The sequence below is a fragment of the Xenopus laevis genome, chromosome 9_10L (assembly GCF_017654675.1).
Source record: "Xenopus laevis strain J_2021 chromosome 9_10L, Xenopus_laevis_v10.1, whole genome shotgun sequence".
Lineage (NCBI taxonomy): Eukaryota > Metazoa > Chordata > Amphibia > Anura > Pipidae > Xenopus > Xenopus laevis.
In genome coordinates, this window is record NC_054387.1 from 121,921,432 (window position 1) to 121,934,999 (window position 13,568).

A 13,568-nucleotide genomic window follows, 5' to 3' on the forward strand; every position below is an offset into this window, starting at 1 on the left:
TTATTCTACCACACACTTCCTTCTTGTGACTCCATCTTTACTAAATAGTAATCTCTCTACTCCCAATGTAGCAGATTAACAGGATGTTACCTGGTGATGAACTGTGTATCTTCTACTGTATAGAACCCGCTGGCTGTTCCGCCTTCTATGTAAGTGATATCATTGTAAAACACCTACAGGGAAATCAATACAGACAGGCTGTTCCTTGGCAATCCATGTCCCAATGGCAAATCCCATCCACAATGGCACCCATTTCGCCAAACATATTTTTTCATGCATATGCTGCAATACCAACCACTTTGTGTGTCTAGATTCCCCCTTCAGTTGAACACCTTCAAAATCCACCGGGAAGTATTCCATTACATGGCCAGCATTCCCTAACCATTGTGTGCTTTTTTTTTAACCCTCACCTGACTGAACTCCTCACTCTCATCACCCATCTCCTCCCGAATTGTGCGACCTTCAGCCCCCAGACAGTTGCGCAGGTTGACGGAGTGGATGGCAGAACAGGCTTTCTTGTCCAGCGTGGCCTCCTGGCCAATCCAGTAGTAGATCTCCCAGTGAAGAGCCCCATTGCTGTCCAGGAACGTCTGGTTTACAGAGTAATAAAACATATTAGTGGTCAGAGTCTCAGAGCACCCAAAGGTCTTTTGGAGGTAGTAAAATTCATGGCATCAACCAAATAAATTAACTCTTTGTGAATATTTGTTTGTAAGTCGACAATCCCAAACGTGTGCTTTTAGGAGACTCTAAGGGTACAATGTGGCACTACCTATACAGAGTGTTCTTTACCTTTAACACAATGTAGCAGTCAGCCTCATAGAATCTCCCGTGGAAAGTCTCATCCACCAGAGTGGGTATAAAGTTCTCAATCTGCCAGACCGTCACGCCCGGAATCTGCCCAACATCCTCTGTGAAGAATTCAGAATAGTCCAAGTGGGGCTTCTCCAGCCCCTGATCCCAGCGTCTTGCCTTCAGGTCGGTGTATTTCATGTCGCCGTTCTCCTGGTGAGAGAAGAAAGAGACCAGTCTGGAGAGGAACATGGTGCACCCAGGAAAGTTTATCACTTGACAAGGAGATGAGCAGGTGCCAGGCTTGGATACATTACAAGGCTCATTGCTTGTAGGCTTTCTGGTTCCAACCAACCTGTATCTTCTTGTTCTTCTCCTCTGCTACATCTGACATTCCCTTCAGCACTTGCTTGGCCTGATCATCCTGGGAGGAATCTTTCCTTCTGCGCAGGCGCATCTTTCTGGCTGAAGGATCCTTTGTAGCACTGCCTGCATGGAGAAAAGATTAGGAAACAATTAAGGCAGAGGTACAGAGTATATATTGCTGGTAACCAGTCCAGTTCCCAAAGAGGTCCATTGAAGTCTATGCTAAACCCACTGGGTGCAGTGCATTACAAACGGTGCATCAACAAGACAAGATGGGGACACAGTTGTACTTACCCCCAGCAGCAGCGGCGGCGGCAGCAACAGTTGCAGGGGAGGCTCCTGCAAGACGGAGCTGGTTTTGCAATGAGAAGTCTATGTTGTAGAATTCGGATGTGCGGTCAGCTGGTTTCGGCGGCATCACCAAGTTGGGATTTTCTCTGACATCCAGCACCTGCAGAGAAATGTATAAGACTATAATTGGATATTGCTTCTTATTGTTTGTTCTATAGTGTCATTCCTCTTGGATGGGGCGGATCTAACTCCAGCATCAAGCATGTATCAAAATAGGGGTTTATGTTCTACATCACACGTTATTTATCTTATTTAAGTGATGGCTTTGTATGACAACAAAAAGAGTCCTCTAAGATTAATAGATAGGCTTTTCCATCTATCTTTGTGCATAATGTATGTTAAGAGCTAGCACCATCTAGTGGAGGCAGAAAGGCAACAGAATCCCCTGCTGAAGGTGGAAACAAACCTCCAAATCTGTCAAGAAGTGAACGGCCTCGGGCAATGTGACCAGACGGTTCTTATTCAGGACCAACTTCCGCAGCTTGCTGCACCTGTTATGGAGAGAAAGGAGAAGTGATTCCAATGAACTGGGTCTTTTTTTTAAAAAAGTTGATAATGACGACCATTTTTACCTGCACAGGCTCTCAGGGATGAGTTCCAGGTTATTGTTGGCAGCCATAAAGTCCTCCAAGTTGGACAGCTTGCCAATTCCCGAAGGGATACCATCAAAATCCAGCTTGTTGGAGTTAAGATATAGCTTCTTCAGCTTGGCTAGCTTACAGATGGCCGACTAGAAATGGAAAAGAGAAGAATTAGGGAGATGAAACAAAAGCAGGTCCTACCAATGCCACCATGTGCTGCTTCTGCTGGGTTCCTAATCCCAAGATCTACTGTATATATGAAATATCCAGAACCAGTAGAAGTTCTGTGGGGACAGAGACTAATTCAGGACTGACTCATGGATTTCTGAGACAGAGGACTTGGACAACCTGGTTCCAACCCAAGGAACCTACAGGGAGTGAGGTGATATTTAGGCCAATGAACTATAGGAATCTATAGGAAGGAAAGTTAGTTCTAGGCCAGGAGACTTACAGGGAGAGAGGTGAGTTGGTTCCGGGCCAGGTTGAGGGTCTCTAGTTGAGCCCACTGGTCGATGCACAGGGATATCTCGGAGATCTGGTTGCTACTGAGGTTTAGGCGCTTTAGGTTAGGAAGTGTGTAAAGGCACTCAGGGATACGCGTCAGTTCATTCATGGATAGGTCCACGTCTAGAAGGTGTAATAGAGAAGAATGAGCAGGAAAGAAACTTGCAAACTCCAGATTCCTCCAACATTGCTGTTTATATGAGAGTCCTTGGGGTTAAGGACACCCAGCAAAGTTCTATTGCAAGATCCATACAAGAAACTTTAGTTAACAAACATAAAAATATGATTCTCTTTTGGCCTGAGCCATTACCATCACCAATCCATGGCCTATTCCTTCAGATCTAAAGGATATAGGAATCTGCACATTTCCCGGCTCACCTGATAGATTGGTCAGGACTTCCAGTGAAGTAGGCAGATTGCTCTGGGTGCGCTGCGTATTCCTCAGGTGAAGGGTTTCCAAGGCGGTCATTGCAGGGAGTTGCCTGTTAAAAAGACAGGATTGATTTAAAGCAGGGATGCACCAAATCGAGGATTCGGTTCAGTATTTGGCCATGATTCATCCTTTTTCAGCAGGATTCGGCCGAATCCTTGTGCCTAGCTGAACCGAATCCTTAAAATCATGTGACTTTTTGTCACAAAACAAGTGTAAGACACGCCGGGAGATTTGCTGGAGTTCCTACCTCCCGGCGCGTCTCTTCCTGGCTGAGGGGCAGGCGCATCCAGCAATGACGTCACACATATTGAAGTGACGCTTACGGTGGTTCACCCGGTGCTTGACGCTGAGTGTCATGACGTCATATTTCACCGCAGAATTTGAATTTTTGGCGCCAAACATCTTTTAAAATGCCTATATTTCATTTTGACAGTGCCCAAGCTGGCTTCTATTTACATATCCTGCCAAATCTCGGAGCCCCAAAAGGGCGTCCGTGAACACCGGAATCCACAGGGATTCCCTGTGCATGTGAGTCTACCCAACACTGTTCAAGGTTCCAGATAACGTGAACATTACAATATGGGAGTAAAAAAAAAATGTATCTGTTTTTTTTGTCTCCCCACCGTCTTCATTTGATTATGCAAAGTAAGGTTCGCATTTGCGAAAGATTCAGCTGAATACTGAACCAAAGATTTGGGGGTTAAGCAGAATCCAAAATAGTGGATTCGTTGCATCCCTAATTTAAAGCCAGAATCACCTGATCCAAAGCTAGCTCCCATGCCAGTTCCCCAATGCTGACCTGAGCTGGGCATGCAAGAGCGGGTTGTTATTCAGGATGAGGGTCTGTAGGTGCACCAGCCGCCGCATCTGAGGGGGCAAACTGTCCAGCTTGTTATCACTCAGATCCAGATACAGCAGGTCCGTCAGGTTTATGAACAGCTGGTTGGGGATGTTGTCGATGCTATGGAAACACATTGAAAAAGAAAGTGTTAAAAAGCCGAGTCAATAATAAAAGATACCAATAAATAAAAATGCAGGCTCCCCCTGCTGCCTACAAGAACAACATGCAACCTCAGGGTAATAAATCACCTTTGTTTCTGCCTCTTACCTGTTGTGGCTGAGGTTCAGCACCAGCATGTTCTTGGCATTCTCTAGCTCCCGCGGGCACTCGCTCAGCTGATTGTGACTGAGGTCCTATGAAGAGACAATCAATGCCAACAACAGTCTGTAAATGGCTCGTAGCCTCAAAAAAGCGGCTCATGGGCCACTGTAGGACCTCTCCCCACCCCTTCCAGTGATGTCACAAGCTTTTTAAAGGGATTCTGATTTTTATGGTGTTGTTTTTATTTAAATATTACACTGTTTACACTACAAATAATTCACTCTACCATTTAAAATGTCATTCCTGAACCAACAAGAGTTTTTAGGTGTAATATTGGTTTGTAGACGCCATATCTGGTCATTTTGCCTGGTCATGTGCTTTCAGAAAGAGTTTCAGAAAAGTTTATCAGAGCACAAGTCACATGACTGGGGGCTCCTGTGAAACTGACAATATGTCTAGCTCCATCTCAAGAGTTCAAAATTAAATATAAAAAAATCAGTTTGCTCTTTTGAAAAATTGATTTCAGTGCAGATTCTGAGTTTAAATTTGAATGTCTCTGTCTGTGGTGTTTGAGTCTGGCAGCTCAGTAATTCAGGTGCAGATTCTGAACTGTTACAATTTTACATTTAGTTGATCCATTTCTCAGCAGCATCTCTGGAGTATTAGCGACTATTGTATCAATTCTAACAGCTGCCTTTAATGAAAGCCAGAGATTCTGCTCAGCAGGGACAAAGATAAGAAATGTATCAATTTAGAACATTTTACAGGGTCGGCGACCCCCCCTTCCAGAGCTGCTTTAGAAGGTGAAAAATGACACTTTATACTTCAATATTAGAAAACCGGTGACACGTAGAAAACAGAAAGTCATTGGAAAAAGTCGTTATGTTTGTTGATCTATCTGAAACCAACTAGTTGTTTGAAGGTGAACCAACCCCTTTAAGAACTTTTGGGCCACATTTAGCACAGGGTGTGTAAAACGGTGGGTTACGATCATCAGGGTTTACATTAACCCTAAAGGCACAGGGTGGCAAGTAGTCCATTTCCTTTTTTAAAATGGCCTATATCATCCTCTGTTATTGAGAAGTTTATATAGAGTATATAATGACATATGAAAACAGTGACAGGAGACATAAGAGAGAGAGAACTCACCAGCACAGAGAGCTCGTCCAGCTGGAAGATATCATCGGGAATCCCTGAATTTTTAAGGCTGTTGGCTCGTGCCACAATGGCCTGAGAGAGAGGGAAGGAACAGATCAGTCATTGGAACAGGTTTCCTATTTGGGGCACCCAAACATAAGCACCGGCTGTAGAAACCCGAGTGACTGCTGGCTGATTCAGCTTTCAGTTATAATAATAATATTCCAAAACAGTGAAACAGAATTGAACCCTTATTTGCATATTCACATGGGAGAAAGACCTCCCCCAAAAATATTGCATCATAATCTCCTTTGGTTGTTCAGTACCTTAAAGTCACAAGGCTGTTGGGTAGGGATGGACTTAGTCCAGGATTCGTTTCGGGTTTCGCCCTTTTTCAGCAGGATTCGGCCGAATCCTTCTGCCCTGTCGAATCCAATCCGCATCCTCATTTGCATATGCAAATTATGGGCGGGGGAAGTCGAGTGACTTTTTCTCACAAAACAATTAAGAAAAAAACCTGGTTTCCCCTTCCCATCCCTAATTTGCATATGCAAATTTGGATTCGGTATTCAGCCGAATCTTTCGCGAAGGATTCGGGGGTTCAGCCGAAACCAAAATAGTGGATTCGCTGCATCCCTACTGTTGGGGTTCATATTCAGTGTAAATGGCAAGGACGAGGCACCTCCCCTATCCTGTGCAATATTCACCTGTACAAGGTGTCTGGCCCGGAGAAGGGAATAGCAGCCCCATTTAACCACCCCAGGCAGCAACAATTAAAAAACTGTGTGTGTCTATATGAGAGGCCCGGGGGGGGGGGGGAGCTTGCCACTGAAAGTCGGAACACAGCAGTGATGGATATTAGGTATGCAACCTGCACTACCTATACAGCAGAAGGGGAATACATACCAAGTGTTTTCGGATACTTCCCCTTTAACCGCATCCTAAAACCAGCGTTATGTTTGCACAGGGGAGTGAAGGGCTTTGGTATAGTCCCATTAAACACACAATTAGAAGAGTCTGTAGAACAGGTTCTGTGATCTCTGTAGATCGATATGAATGGATCTCTGGGCTGATACTTGTTGCTTTCAAACAACCATTGAACAACAGTTTCCTATGTCAGTAAAGGGCAATCATGTCTGGCCTTCAGTCAGTTGGCACTAGGGTTGCCACCCCTCTGGAAAAAAATACTGCCCTTCCTATATACTTATCTTTTTTCCCTATTTATAACATTTGGATCAGCCATCATTTTTACCAGCCAGGACAGTAAAATACCGGCCAGGTGGCAACCTCAGTTGGGACTGACACACACAACAAAAGCCCCAAAAACAAAACGGGTTTTCCCAGTTGTGGTGAATGAGCAGGGTCCGGCAGGTACATCGTTACTCCTGAATGTCGAGAGAGGAGGGCTGCGGAAATTGCTCCAGGTACTCACCCGCAGGCAAGGGAGGGACGACAGCTCTCCATGTAACGTAGTCAGGCTGTTGTGGCTGACAGATAGGTGCTCCTGGGTGGGAGGAGAGAGAAAGAATTTAAAGGAAAACTATATCTCCTAAACAATGTAGGTCTCTATAAAAAGATATTACACAAAACAGCTCAGATGTAAAACCCTGCTTCATGTAAATTTTCAGAATATACGTTTTAAGTAGTATGTGCCATTGGGTAATCATAAATAGAAAATTGCCATTATAAAAATAAGGGCCGCCCCCTGGGATCGTACAATTCACGGTGCACACAAACAAACCATACATGTTAGGTCACATGAGCCAAAGAATTCTTCGTACAGCACCTTATCGTTAAAAATGCCTTTATTCAAAATTCCATGGCAAACCAGGTAACGTGAGCCAATTAACAGACAGAGTTTTTTGCTTCCACACTTCTTCCTGTTACAGTTAGAGCTGCAGTATTTCTGGTCAGGTGATCTCTGAGGCAGCACACAGACCATCACGAAATGGTGGCTCAAGGCAAGAGATGTAAAAGGGCAATATTTACTTAAATATATTTTCCAGTTTGGTAAGATTCTTTAATATGCCACTTAATATGATGTTAACTGTTGCTCAAGTATTCATTTTGGGGTATAGTTTAGAAAGGAACCCAGATGCATCACGTTGAGAGCGGCTGCTTGTTCCAGGCACCAAATAAATTACCAGAATTCTACCGTTTACTTACCTTTAATTAACCTTTGTGCACAGTAACCTGCTAATTGGGAAGGGTGAAAGTAACTGGATCACAGAGGGGCACCCAGTACAGAGATGGGAACCTCAGAATTAGGGTGCACTCTGCCCAAACAGCCACCAGCGAGGGATCCAGTGCAGCTCAGGGAGTAGGACGACAGGCAAACGGCTGATACATGTAAGAACTCCTACAGCAGCTTTATGCACTGCACCCCCCACCCCCACATATAAAGGATTGGAGTTTGCCCTGTTACAAGATGATTTCTGCTCATGGACCACTGGGGTCTATAGATTACAGGCCGGGGGCTGCCAATCTAGACAGTGAGTGTATGACAAGCGGAAAGCCCCCATGTTGCACCAACTAAGAGTGTATCCCCAAACTCTCCTGATTGGAGAAAATCTCTAGCAAATCAGATTCTGGGAAGATATGAATATTAAAGGAGAACTAACCCCCTAAAAATGAATGTGGCTAAAACTGCCATATTTTATACACTGAACTTATTGCACGAGGCTAAAGTTTCAGCTTGTCAATAGCAGCAATGATCCAGGACTTCAAACTTGTCACAGGGGGGTCACCATCTTGGAAAGTGTCTGTGACACTCACATGCTCAGTGGGCTCTGATTGGCTGTTGAGAAGCTAAGCTTAGGGCTCGTCACTAATTATCCAGCAGAAAATGAGCTTCCCTGGCTGTAATATAAGCTGATTCTACAGGTTTGCTGATTATTAAATTCTGATGCTAATTGCACTGGTTTCTGTGCTGCCATGTAGTAATTATCTGTATTAATTACTAATCAGCCTTATATTGTGACATTTCTATTCTATGTGTACTGTATATTGTGAGTGGGTCCCTAAGCTCAGTAAGTGACAGCAGCACAGAGCATGTGCAGTGAATCAGCAGAAAAGAAGGTGGGGAGCTACTGGGGCATCTTTGGAGAAACAGATCTTTACTGCTAAAGGGCTGTGGTTGCCTTGGGCTGGTACAGAAGTTAAGTTTAGTTAAGTTAAACTTTAGTTCTCCTTTAAAGGACTAATAAAATGGGGGTCACAAAGAAAGATGAAAAGTCTATTCACCCCGGGAAGGGAAGAAATCCACACTGGGGCATTTAGAGACAGAGGGCAGAGGAACAAGGGAGGGGTGGATTATAAGAGACAGAGAGGTTGTGTGGTTCCCGTACAGAGACAATTGTGCAATGAGATTACAACACTGTGCGCCTGCTTCTGTTTATTGTAACGTCTCCTGGAGCCAGCTGTTCAACTCCCAGCAAGCTAAAGACTGTAAGTGGGTTGCTGGGAGTTGGAAATGTAAGTATACTTGGTCTCCTAAAATGTACTTTTTTTTTCTCCGCCATCACTTGCAGGGTCTGAGGCTCAGGTATTGATAGTGAATGCAGGGGCCTGTCCAATAAGAATCTACCTGCACGGGGTGCCCTCCCCACCCTAATGCTGTCAGGTGACTCTGCAGGGGTGGGGCAATGTGAAGTGAATAAGCTCAGTGTCCATGTGAGAGATTAGCCAAAAGGAACAGAGATGTAATGGGAAACTTCCACCCTCTAGTGTTTGTGTATGTGCAGTTAGGGTGCTGGGAGTTGCACCATGTCTCCAGAATGAGCCTCACCAGCTTATGTAGGGAGGACAGCTCCTCCGGCAGGTAACACAGACCCGTCCTGTTGAGCTTCAGCCATCTCAGACTGCTCATAGACTTCACATCCTCCGGGAAATAGCCGCCCTGGTGAGAGAGAGAACATGCAGATTAGCATTAGCCGACATTACATACTGCCACACTAACCCACAGAGCTTGCAATCTACCGAGCAGCAGGGACTGTCATAAATGAGCATACTACTGGTTACCAGTGCCATAGGGTATTGTAATCAGCCTGGTGCTGCCATTATTTCTCTAGCAAGGAAACCATAATGGAACAGCGCATCCTAGTGGCCACATTATCAGGTGCTTGCGTTCGGATTCATCCAGCCACAACAGATGCATCTCGCCAACACAGGGATTATTCAGCTTTTTTTTCAGGACCTAAAAATATGTTTTTTATCATCTATTTTAAAGGAGACATTGTGTGTAAAAAATAAGAATGTACCAGTGCGTTATACTCATTTAGATATAGTAGAATTGTGCTTAAAAAAAGTAGTGTTTCAGGCTGATTTGTTGAATATTTCTGCAAAAACCCTAATAATCCCTCCCTTCTCTTCCACTTCCTGCTCCCTGAATTCCCAGACTGTGCAGGGGAGCCAGCGCTCTCTGCTCACTGAACTGTAGGACAGGAACCAATCAGCAGCTAGCAGGACCTGATAGGGAACTGAAGCCTGTCTGTGCTTGTATGACTGCAGGGCTGCGATTGGCTGTCCCCCTCCTACTGTGCTTCTGGCAGGGACAGTTAGGACACACCCACCCCTTATTTGAAACACAGACAGGGACCAGAGAACATCTATAGGGAGCTCCAATAAAGGGGCTATCTTTAAAGATAATAGACATTTTTAGCACCATGTAAAAGCAACACCATATACAACACCCCTACAAAATTAGGGGTTTTTCATTTATCCTATGTCTTTAAATGACTACAGCAGAAGGAGGTGTCACTGTATTAAAGGATCACGGAGATCCTAATTTGGATTCTAACCCCCGATGCCATAACTTCATTTACTGTTAATTATATAGATAATGAGCTATTATGCAGTCTCTCTAATACAGATGTGTCAACCATGTCTTTGGGGGGGGGGTCTAATGCAACCCTCTCTGTACTATTGAGGGGGGCTCCACTCTTATAATTCAATACACAGAGAATGATGAAGATTGAAGGGTAAAATAACTATTTACATATTAAATGAAGTCTCTGAAACACAATAACACTGCAACAGTATCCTATGTGTCTCTGTATCGCCATGGTTACACGGTGACTGCAGTTACAGCACTGCTGTGCAACGTGGCAGAATAAACATTACCATGATGCATAAGTGGCCACCAATGGACTCTACCGACAAAGGCGGTCTAGAAAATGCATCACTGGACACCCTAAAAATGTGCTGCTACCCCAATTCTACAACATAAACAGTCCCAGAAAGTCACCAAAAGTGCTTATCCGGTGGCCCGCGGTGCACCCTAAGGTGAAATCCACTTGCCTCAGAGGGATTCATATGAAGTTGGCCAGTACAAGCAAATCAGCGGTGATAGGCCGAGTTTAAAAGTGTCACAGCCTATCAAAATGAGCCTAGCCAAATTGCCATTACTCACATCCTAGAGCAGCGCCTCTAAACCTTTTCGCTTTGCTAAAAGGGGGATCATAGATATCCAAGATCAAGTCCCACCCATTAAGTACAAACTCCTATCAGGGCAGAGACACATGCTTAGATTTGGGGAGATTAGTCACCCAGCGACAAATCTCCTCAAATTTGGGGCGAATAATATCCCCAAACTGCCTCTGGCTGGCTAGAATGTAAATCGCCGGCGGGATGGCAATTGTTCGCTCTTCGTTTTCTGAAGTCGCCGAAGTTCCTTTACAAGGAAACTTCGGGCGAATTCGGAAAACGAAGCACTCCAAGTACCATCCCGCCGGCGATTTACATTCTAGACAGCGGGAGGCAAGTTGGGGAGATTAGTCGTCCTGAAGAAGAGTCAATTTATCACCGGGCGACTAAATCTCCCCGAATCTGAGCATATGTCTCTGCCCTAAAGGCAAGGCCTGACAGAGATTGATCGTTTTTCTGCCTGTGATTTCCAGTTCGGCAGGCAGCAAATTGCCATGAATCACCCTTTCATTACTTAAAGGGGTTGTTCACCTTCAAACACCTAGTTGTTTTCAGTTTACCCGAAATAAAGACTTTTTCCAATTACTATTTTCGAATATTGAAGTGTAAAATGTCATGTTTCACCTTCTAAAGCTGCTCTGGGGGGGGGGTCGCTGAACCTGTAAACATTCTAAATGGATACATTTAGTTGCTACATTTCTTATCTTTGTCCCTGCTGAGCAGAATCTCTGGGTTTCATTACAGGCAGCTGTTAGAATTGATACAATAGTAACTAATACCCCAGAGATGCTGCTGAGAAATGGATCAACTAAATGTTGTAAAATTGTAACAGTTCAGAGTCTGCACCTGCATTATTGAGCTGGCAGACTCAAACACTAGAGACAGAGACATTCAAATTTAAACTCCGAATTCTGCACTGAAATCCATTTTTCAAAATCAAACTGATTTTTTTATATTTAATTTTGAAATCTGAGATGGAGCTAGACATATTGTCCGTTTCACAGGAGCCCCCAGTCATGTGACTTGTGCTCTGATAAACTTTTCTGAAACTCTTTCTGAAAGCACATGACCAGGCAAAATGACCTGATATGGCGTCTATGACCTGATATTGTAAGTTCAGAATCTGCACCTGAATTACTGAGCTGCCAGACTCAAACACCAGAGACATTCAACTTTACGCTTAGATTTTGGAAAAAACTGTAAAAAATAACTTGTATACCTGCATCTGACCCACCTACCTGTGATGTAACTGAAGAGGGGGCGGGGCCAGCATGAGGATAAAACTCATAGCAGTTCATTATTGAGGTCTGGGGAGGAGCCTGGCCTATTATCCACCCAGAAAGCAAAGAGCTGGCCCAGAACTGCCCAACAAGCCCACACACCATTATGCAGAATCTCCCTGTGTGCCACTGCCCAAAGCCATTTATTTCAGCCTAAGAGTAGTTAAGTTAAGTTTTAGTATGTTATAGAATGATCAAATCTAAGCAATTTTTCAATTGGCCTTCATTTTATATTTTTTCTAGTTTTTTTTTTTTTTTTTAAATGTATATATTTTCTTCATCTGACTCTTTCCAGTCTTCAAATGGGGGTCACTGACCCCATCTAAAAACAAATGCTCTGTAAGGCTACAGATTTATTGTTACTTTTTATTGCTCATCTTTCTATTCGGGCCTCTCCTATTCATATTCCAGTCTCTTATTCAAATCAATGCATGGTTGCTAAGGTAATTTGGACCCTAGCAACCAGATTGCTGAAATTGCAAACTGGAGAGCTGCTAAATAAAAAGCGAAAATAACTCAAAAACCACAAATAATAAAAACCAATTGCAAATTGTCTCAGAAAATCATCCTCTAAATCATGCTAGAGGGTAGTTTAAAGGTGAACAACCCCTTTTAAGGGATACTGTCATGGGGAAAAAAAATTCAAAATGAATCAGTTAATAGTGCTACTCCAGCAGAATTCTGCGCTGAAATCCATTTCCAAGAGCAAACACATTTTTTTTATATTCAATTTTAAAATATTACATGGGGCTAGACATATTGTCAATTTCCCAGCTGCCCCTGGTCATGTGACTTGTGCCTGCACTTTAGGAGAGAAATGCTTTCTGGCAGGCTGCTGTTTTTCCTTCTCAATGTAACTGAATGTATCTCAGTGGGACATGGGTTTTTACTATTGTGTGTTGTTCTTAGATCTACCAGGCAGCTGTTATCTTGTGTTAGGGAGCTGCTATCTGGTTACCTTCCCATTGTTCTTTTGTTTGGCTGCTGGGGGGGGGTGATATCACTCCAACTTGCAGTACAGCAGTAAAGAGTGATTGAAGATTATCAGAGCAAAAGTCACATGACTTGGGGCAGCTGGGAAATTGACAATATGTCTAGCCCCATGTCAGATTTCAAAATTGAATATAAAAAAAATCTGTTTGCTCTTTTGAGAAATGGATTCAGTGCAGAATTCTGCTGGAGCAGCACTATTAACTGATTCATTTTGAAAAAAAAAGTTTTTTCCCATGACAGTATCCCTTTAACATGACAATCTGAGATTTTAAAAAAAACAAAACACTGACTCAACCCAAACCAGCAATTGCTTTAGGCAAGACACCAAGATACACAGGCCTGGAACACTGAATATGTTGTTAAAGTCGCAATGGAAAATGTGCGGAGAGAGGGATGACTCAAAGGAGGGGTGGTGCCACAAACATCCCCAAGCACCCCGGCCCTGTCATCAACATCACGGCTAATTTTAGAGATGGGAGAAAGCATATTTTGTGCATAGCCCTTACTAGCCATAAGCCTGCTAAAAATACAATGAGAATATTAAAGGGGAACTCAAACTATTTTCTTTTTTACATAATGATAGAAGATATCACTCTAAGCAACTT

At 43.6% G+C, this 13,568-nt stretch overlaps 1 protein-coding gene across 1 annotated transcript in view; it reads right to left on the reverse strand.

Moving 5' to 3' along the window:
- flii.L (FLII actin remodeling protein L homeolog) overlaps positions 1–13,568 on the reverse strand; it is a 28,414-nt gene that overhangs the window by 10,862 nt on the left and 3,984 nt on the right. The window contains exons 2-15 of the mRNA XM_018236617.2: positions 9,054–9,164; positions 6,699–6,770; positions 5,279–5,359; positions 4,136–4,221; positions 3,827–3,988; positions 2,973–3,076; positions 2,542–2,717; positions 2,082–2,239; positions 1,916–2,000; positions 1,453–1,609; positions 1,148–1,281; positions 793–1,005; positions 411–590; positions 91–173 (exon numbers count right to left, since the gene is read on the reverse strand). Of these exons, the coding sequence (XP_018092106.1) occupies positions 91–173; positions 411–590; positions 793–1,005; positions 1,148–1,281; positions 1,453–1,609; positions 1,916–2,000; positions 2,082–2,239; positions 2,542–2,717; positions 2,973–3,076; positions 3,827–3,988; positions 4,136–4,221; positions 5,279–5,359; positions 6,699–6,770; positions 9,054–9,164 (1,802 nt within the window). The remainder of the gene's footprint in view (positions 1–90; positions 174–410; positions 591–792; positions 1,006–1,147; positions 1,282–1,452; positions 1,610–1,915; positions 2,001–2,081; positions 2,240–2,541; positions 2,718–2,972; positions 3,077–3,826; positions 3,989–4,135; positions 4,222–5,278; positions 5,360–6,698; positions 6,771–9,053; positions 9,165–13,568) is intronic.